The sequence below is a fragment of the Protobothrops mucrosquamatus genome, unplaced genomic scaffold, assembly GCF_001527695.2.
Source record: "Protobothrops mucrosquamatus isolate PMUCROS unplaced genomic scaffold, P.Mucros_1.0 scaffold6141, whole genome shotgun sequence".
In the NCBI taxonomy this organism is placed as follows: domain Eukaryota; kingdom Metazoa; phylum Chordata; class Lepidosauria; order Squamata; family Viperidae; genus Protobothrops; species Protobothrops mucrosquamatus.
The window spans coordinates 12,059-20,081 of NW_015391976.1; the positions used below are offsets into that span (position 1 = coordinate 12,059).

An 8,023-nucleotide genomic window follows, 5' to 3' on the forward strand; every position below is an offset into this window, starting at 1 on the left:
GGCCCATCGCAGATCACCCAGGCAGCCCAGCAGCGCCATGGTGGCCACGCCCTCTGCCTGCACCCCACAGCATCAACTGTACACAATGGGGCGTACAGAGTCTTGTCTACGCTGCTGGCTGCCATGTCCTTGGCTGTGCAGCTCTGTGTGGGCCAGGCTCGGGGGTGACTCTCCTCCAGGGAGACTGCTGGTGAGGAGCTGGTTGCAGGGGGAGGCAAGGCTGGGCCAACAGCACATGTGCCCACAGAGAGGGCTCCGAGTGCCGCCTCTGGCACGCGTGCCATAGGTTCACCACCACTGGTCTATGGAAATCTGAGTTTCAGTAGTTTGAATCTGTAATTTACATTTGTTTTGGACACTCTTCACCCTATAAATTCTAGATCCGCTATAATGTTATTGTCTTAAATAGGCTGGCAAGCTTACTATTATGAGTATAAATGATGATCTCTGAATAAAAGTGGAGCGTCTTAAATTACTTCCCCAAATATTTTATCTTGTTTTGGGCTTTCATAGCAGATGTACAAGTATTACTCAGTAGTTCTCACTGTTCCCAGAAGGCAGAAAATGACTGGCTACAATAGCTACAATCAAGAAATTATCACCCTATGAAACTGAAAATAACTGAGCCGTTGAAGCTTCATTATCATTTCTACTACAACAGACTAAAACGTTATCCGCTTGCAAAGACTAAAAAAGATCATTTTTATTCACATTTCTTACCAAATTTTTAATGCCCTAATAAAAGCTACATTCTGCCAAGCCAGGTATCTGATTTTTCTAGTTCAGGGCTGATTCTACATATTCAGAAACAAGAGCTCTCAATGACTACTCAAAGAGCCTTGTTCTGGATTTCCATCTGGGAATTAACCTGAAATCTTTTGTTACTGAGCCACAGCTTTTCCTCCTAAAAGTTCTCTTTGGAATTTTTATAAACATCACAAAAAATGACCTAAAACTATTATAATATTTTACTGCACTATTGTGTATCATCATCAACATCATCATCATCATCACCATCACCACCACCACCACCACCACCACCACCACCGTATTCTCCTTAATAAATATATTGGTATAATCTACCAACCTGGCAAGCATCTTTTCCTCCATCTGGAAATCCAGCACACATTATAGTGTGGCTTCGAATAGGCCTCCTTAGAGCTGACAAGATTCCAGAACACTGAGTCTGGTCTAAGATGGGCAATCTGACTTCATGCAAAATGTCAGGAAGGATCCCATCTGAAAATCAAACAAAACTCAGGAAGTTGCTCTGTTACATTGTCCATCCATCAGGCTCAGAATCATTCACCTGTATGAGATGGTATAGGTTCTCCTGCTTGAGCAGGGGGCTGGACTAGAAGACCTCCAAGGTCCCTTCCAGTTCTATTCTATTCTATTCTATTCTATTCTATTCTATTCTGTTCTGTTCCATTTTCTAGCTGGAAACAGGGGTCAAGGATCTCAGGCAAAAATCTTTCTTTACTGCCTGATCCTTTTTTAAACTGGAGCTTCCAGGAACTGGATCACTATCCCTGAGTGTACTTATGTGTATTGTGCCACAAAACATTCAAACATCCTGAGTTGAAATGATGAAAAACTACAATGTGGAGCCAACACTTTTCCAATTATTTGTTAAATGTGATCACCATTGAAGGCTGGATTTCCAGCCCTAGATGAAACAGAACTGAATGTTGAAATATATGACATCAATGAACATCCAGGGATCCACACTATTATGCCATCATTTTCATAAATTAAGCAGCAGAGTAATAAGCAGATGCCTCTGAATATCTCTTTACCACAATATATTTGCTTATATTCATGGAAATTTAGCCTTAGTAATATGCACTAGAACCAAAGCTGAATTTATTTGGGGACAGAAAATAAATTGAGCATAGAGAGAAAACACACACTTTCCCAAAACCTCTTAACTGCATTTATTGTCATTTCCTCCCCACTTTCATTTCAGTATTATTCATTTTCATTCTTTGCCTCCCACCTTGACTTCCTATGGAGGGGAGGAGGGAGGGAGGGAGGGAGGGAGGGAGGGAGGGAGAGAGAGAGAGAGAGAGAGAGAGAGAGAGAGAGAGAGAGAGAGAGAGAGAGAGAGAGAGAGAGTTGATAGCATACATGCATAAATGTACATTTAATAATAATTCCTTTTGAAGCATGAAACACTTTCAAATATCATATCATTTCCTTACTTTCTCTTAAACGACCCCAACCACAAGTGACACATATATATCCTGGATCAAATTTTTCACGTGGGCCAGGAAGACAGACTGGCCATACTGCTGCACCTAACATTGAAACAGATCAAAGTTCTGATTACACATTTAAAAGAATGTTAATACGGCTCATGTCTCAATGACAATTTCATACACCTTGACAGGTATCAAGAGGCCCAATATAGAAAGTGATTTCTACAAAAGTTAAAGCATAATTTACAAAAATATAAAATCTAATTTAACACTATGAAATGGAAATACGATTCTGTTCCAAAGTGGGCATCAAAATAAAATCCAATATTAAACGTCTCTATGTTTCCCACCTGTCACACCCAAAGTTTTAAATTTGTTGTCTTCTTTCCATCCACAGTTGGAGTTGTGTAAAAGTACCTGGTTTTGTATGATCATCTCATGATAAACAAGCCAGGCACAAGTCTTCGGATGTATAACTAGAGTCTTACTTTGCCCTCAGGATGCGTGTTCTCATTACCTACACTTAATCTTTTGCCTCTAAATCACCCACATGTTTCCTTGTCCAGAAAGCAATTAACATAGTGCTCTAGTCATACCTGCACTGTGGGTGGTAAAGGCAGAGTAAGAAAAAGAATGTACATACTATGCTGGTGGAACTTAGTTATGAGACTTCTTGGGCATCAAGCTATGTAAAAGCACCGATTGATGGCACAACCTACCATATGCCTAGACTTTCTATACAGAGAAGTATTAGATTGTACACTAAATTGTTTTCCTTTGAGTACCACATTTTTAATATGATGGCTCAGATATGTATACATGCACATGCACATATATGTGGATTTGTACCATCTTAAGCTAGCATATTACCATATTTGAAATGACCATCCATTTTTAGAAGAGCAATATCAAAATCCATTGGTTTCTTCCTATTAAAGTTGGGATGCTTAATTATGTCTTTTACATAGAGGGTCTGCTCTTCCTCATCTTTCAGACTCAAATCATGTTCTCCAGCAGTGACAGTCAGCAAACGGAGCAGTGATCTACAGAACAGTGGAGAGATATAACTAGGAAAAACTGAACGTGGATTTTTCAGAACTAAATAACTATTTTAGACAGAGAGTCTGTCTGTCTGTCTGTCTGTCTGTCCGTCCATCCATCCTGTGGCTAAAATCTGACTTTCGGTAGTGCACAAGAAAAAAAACCCACAGTAAAATACAGTAATATTTATTTATTAAATTTATATGCTACATATCTCACTCTGCAAAACAACTCTGTGTGACTTACAATTAAATATATTGAGATTCATTAAATATAATACACAAAGTAATAACCACCTGACATTATCATAAAACTGAAGCACAGTTCTGTAGCACTGTCTTAACTCATTAAAAACCATAAAATACCCCCAGCACCTGCTAGAATCTTCCTGTACACTAGGATGTGTGTGTGTGTGTGTGTGTGTGTTGCCTATTACATTGTGAAATCACCTGGACAAATATGCTTAAATATTTGATGTCTCTGGTCATTTATTAAACTACATTTCTAGAGAAAGCATATCAAAAGTCTATGAAAATGATTTATAAAACACAATGGTAATCTGAAATCATAGCCCTTCCAGTGAATTGCCTGCTTGTACCTGCTTACAACACAGTGAGCTGCTGTGATTACCCACTGAGTGGAAACAAGGGTTCCTCCACAGAAATGGTGATTACTTCTTTTCAAGGAAACCTGTATCACAGAGAGCACATACCACTTTAGGAAATGTACATCTCATAACAGAGCAACAGAAGGCAAAATACACAGTGGGGTACAGGGAATATGTAATAAAAATCAACAATGCCAGATTAATGTCATAAATACATGAACATAATCCCTGCTTTATACAATTCGTGGAAACTAATGAAGGATGGAAATTAATCAAAGAAAGAAGCAACCTAGAACTAAGGAAAAATTTCCTATCAGTGAGAACAATTAGTCAGTGGGGAAGGTTTGCCTTCAGAAGTTGTGGGTGCTCCATCACTGGAGCTTTTAAGAAGGGACTGGACAGCCACTTCTCTGAAATGGTATAGGGTCTCCTGCTTAAGCAGGCGGTTGGACTAGAAGACCTCCAAGGTCCCTTCCAACTCAGTTATTCTGTTCTGTTCTTAATATGAAGCAGAAGTGAATGCTAATAGCCCTCTTTCACCCTTTAATTGGTAACATTCACAGAATCACGAATATTCAGATATTGTCAAAATTAGCCTAATACTGTCAATATCTAAATGGTTTTCTGCATATGGAATTAATATTGTTATAACGATTTAATATATCTTTTTTTCATATTCCCTTCCTCAACTTTATAGTGAATGTCAATAGTTGCAGTAGCAGCACTTGGGAGGAAAAATCCAAAGGGGCAGATTATAGTAGAGCATATCATTTGTCCGTGTGCATATGAAAATGCCTGAACCTGCCAACCAAAACAGATGTAGTATATTACATTGTTTGGTGTTGCCAGAAGCTTAGAAGTGACAAAGTACGTTACCGGCGGAGGAAAATGATGGTAACTGAAAGAAAAGTAATTATACATTTATTTTAACACTCCCACCCCAAATCTTCTAATATTGTTTTTATTATATCTGAACAATGTCTTTTCTTTAAATAACCACAGATGGCCAGTAAAAATCGTGGAGGGGGAAGCAAATGGATTGTTCTCTTGTTTGGTGTTACCTATGAGGTTTGAGATTAAAATTATTTTCCAAATGAGTATGCCTATCTCAGTTTCTCACAATACAGACAACAGAATTAATGACAATGTTCCATTGGAGACCATGACCATTGTTCACTGTTTGCTCCATTGGTCTTGCAAAGAGTAATATGCTGTTCAGAAAAAGCATCTATACATACAAAAAAAATCAAAGATACGCGGTAACTTAATTTTCTTTATTAGTGTGATAAGAGCTGGAGGAAATACACTGACCTGCCATGGATGTGATCCTTGTTGTACTTGGCTTCCACCAACAATCCGAGCAAAGTGGCTATAAAACCCCCATGAATCACTTCCATAGACTTTCTGCCCACATCTTGAATCTGAAAAGCATAGAAAAGAGGCAATGTAGAAAACAGTAACTCTTGTGCACTATTCTTCTACTTTATTTACTGATCATGTCCAAATTTAAATTGTCACCCAATAGTTGAAATTATCTAAATATTATTTAATACTACAGTGTATTTTTAATTGTATTATTCTTAATGCAAAGGATAAGAGTCAGATATACAACAGAATTTTCTTCATTCTGTAGAATTCTGTAGATCAATCTATGCTATTAAAAACAATGCAGTAGTATCTATTTGTGCTCAGTTCTAAATACAAATGGCTTAATTTGAAATTCAGTTAGACTAAATTTATGCATTCCAAATTCAAAACAATCACAAAGATCAGACTTATCATATTGAATGTCAAGTCTTTATTATCCACATGGGCATATTTACATTTATTAACAAATTTAACATTCGGTTCAAGATGGTATAACCTCAGACTATATAGCAGGGAAATATCACCCTGTGGATAAGCCTACTAAAGGTAAAACTGGAAATAATTACACATTTTATTTTATATTAATTGAGTATTTAGCTATCAGTTCACTGTATGGTTTTGGTGTCTCCCTGAATCTTCAGAATAAACTGTTCCATGAGTAATTCGAAATGCAAAATAACAGGATGTAAATTTCTGTCCAGTTATATCCACTTAATTATGGAATGTCTTTGTTCCAAAAGAGGAATTTATGAATGAAAAGGGAAGGAAAGTAATTTGAAATTGTCCGGTGTCTTCCAAGGCTCTGAACAGATTTTGAAGGAAAAGAAATCAACCAAACTGCTTTCCTCTGTTTTCCATGTACCAAATCCTCTGATAGAACCACAGAGCTTTCCATACAGACACAACTGAAGGTAACCTTTTGCATCTTTGCATGTAAAATTAATATTTTCATATAATAGTCCCTTTAGAATCTACTCCCAGAATCATAATGAAATATGATCTCATCTACAAAAACCCATACCCCAAAGTTATTTTTAAGGTGATGTGTCACTGCCGCTCATCATATAAGGTCTATAGCCTATTCTTTTATTTGCTAGATGTATATTCTGCCTTTCTTCCAGAGGCAAAAGATAGCTTACATTGCATTCCTTTATCCTTTTTTGTTTTTCCACAACAACCACCCTTTGGCAAAGGATGAGCTGAGAAGAGCACATAGCCCAAAATCATGCAGTGAACTTCCGTAGTTAGTGGGAATGCCCCAAGAATTCCCATATGGGTTGAAGGGCAGAATCTCAGCCCAATCGCAGTTTTGATACCAATTGGCCAGCTTGTTCTGTATGCAGAGCTAACAGGGCTAATTAAAAAAAAAAGCCTGACTTTGTGAACAGTTGTGTAAGTCTACCTTTTTCCTACTCTTGGCTACAGCAGAAATAAGAAAGAGTAGCTGATAAATGAAGTCACTGAAATAAGTAAACATAATATTTACTTGGCCCAAGTAAATTTTTACAATGATTAGCAATAAAGAGGCAATTGGAATCATACCTTGTTGGAGAGCCATTGATGGACAGCTTGTTTTTTGCAGGTAGACTGTTCCAAGTATAAGAAGGAAATGCCCTAAAGCCACTGGCATGTTCACGCTGTAGCTACCGTATGTTAAAAAACAGTGTGGAGGCCTTTATATTAGCCAAAGAAAAACTGTAACACAGTAGGAGAGCACCAACTTGCTCATTAAAGTGCGGGTTACTCATTAATTCAGCTGTAAAGCGTTTAACCAGGCACTAGTAAATTTTTTCACATTTAGCCGAGTCTAATTCCTTTCCAGTTCTCAGGAGACTGAAGTTCTTTACCGCACGACGCTAAACCTGAATCTTTCTCAAACTGTCTATACATTAAAAGGAATAATAAAAAGAGGCCTCCTGGCTAGCCATCACATAATGGCCTCATGCCAATGTAACTGATGATTAACAACTCTGATTTCATTATAGTTGTTTCCAAGGGTATCCCACGTTATTTTTTTAAAAAGGGAGTTAATTTTCTGACAGCAAAGGAACCATACATGGTAGTGCTTTTATCTAAATACAGCCTCCCCCACTTGCACCACTGGCTGGGAATTAGGAGAGGTGATGCCTTTGATGTTTTGTAGGAATGGCAAGGGAAGATGAACTGAGAACTATTCAGTAGATACATTTCCAAAACTAGATGGTTAGGATTGCCATTTAGGATCGTGCTTTCTATGGAATTCCTACTGAAATCATTGTGCAAAATAAAGAACTGGTTTACCCTTCATTTTTGTGAAGAGTATTACTATTTTTAAAAGTCACTAAATAGGCAGTAGTAAGAATACAAGAGAACAATGAAAATGCATGGGTTGTTATGAAAAGAGTTTCAAGCTCTTTTCTCTGTTTGCCCCACAAAACATTTTTGCCTGCTAGTGACTTTTATGCACCAATCAATTACATCCTTTTATTTCAGTTGTCCGGTGGGTTAAGGTTAGGATTAGAGTTATCAATTGATGGTTGAATTTTACTTCTGAAAATTTATGTACCTAGATCAGTGGTGGTGAACTTATGGCATGCATGCCAGAGGTGGCACTCAGAGCCCTCTCTGTGGGCACACCTGCTGTCCCCCCAGCCCCGCCTCCACCCACGGCTCCCTCCTCACCAGCAGCCCCCCAGAGGAGAGTTGCCCCAGGCACAGTCCACGCAGAGTAGCGCAGCCAAGGACATGGCAGCCAGGCAGTGGGGACAAGTCTCCACCCTCGCTCCCCATCGCATGCAGATGATGTGGGGCGTGGGCGGAGGGCGTG

General features: G+C 38.5%; 1 protein-coding gene across 1 annotated transcript in view; it reads right to left on the minus strand.

Moving 5' to 3' along the window:
• The window catches only part of LOC107300098 (ovochymase-2-like), a gene marked incomplete at its 3' end in the record, with an annotated part of 17,775 nt that extends 10,928 nt beyond the window's left edge, over nucleotides 1-6,847 (minus strand). The window contains exons 1-6 of the mRNA XM_029286940.1: nucleotides 6,760-6,847; nucleotides 5,161-5,270; nucleotides 3,841-3,932; nucleotides 3,072-3,244; nucleotides 2,205-2,300; nucleotides 1,084-1,239 (exon numbers count right to left, since the gene is read on the minus strand). Coding sequence (XP_029142773.1) covers nucleotides 1,084-1,239; nucleotides 2,205-2,300; nucleotides 3,072-3,244; nucleotides 3,841-3,932; nucleotides 5,161-5,270; nucleotides 6,760-6,847 — 715 coding nt within the window. The remainder of the gene's footprint in view (nucleotides 1-1,083; nucleotides 1,240-2,204; nucleotides 2,301-3,071; nucleotides 3,245-3,840; nucleotides 3,933-5,160; nucleotides 5,271-6,759) is intronic.
• Nucleotides 6,848-8,023: the final 1,176 nt, after the last annotated feature.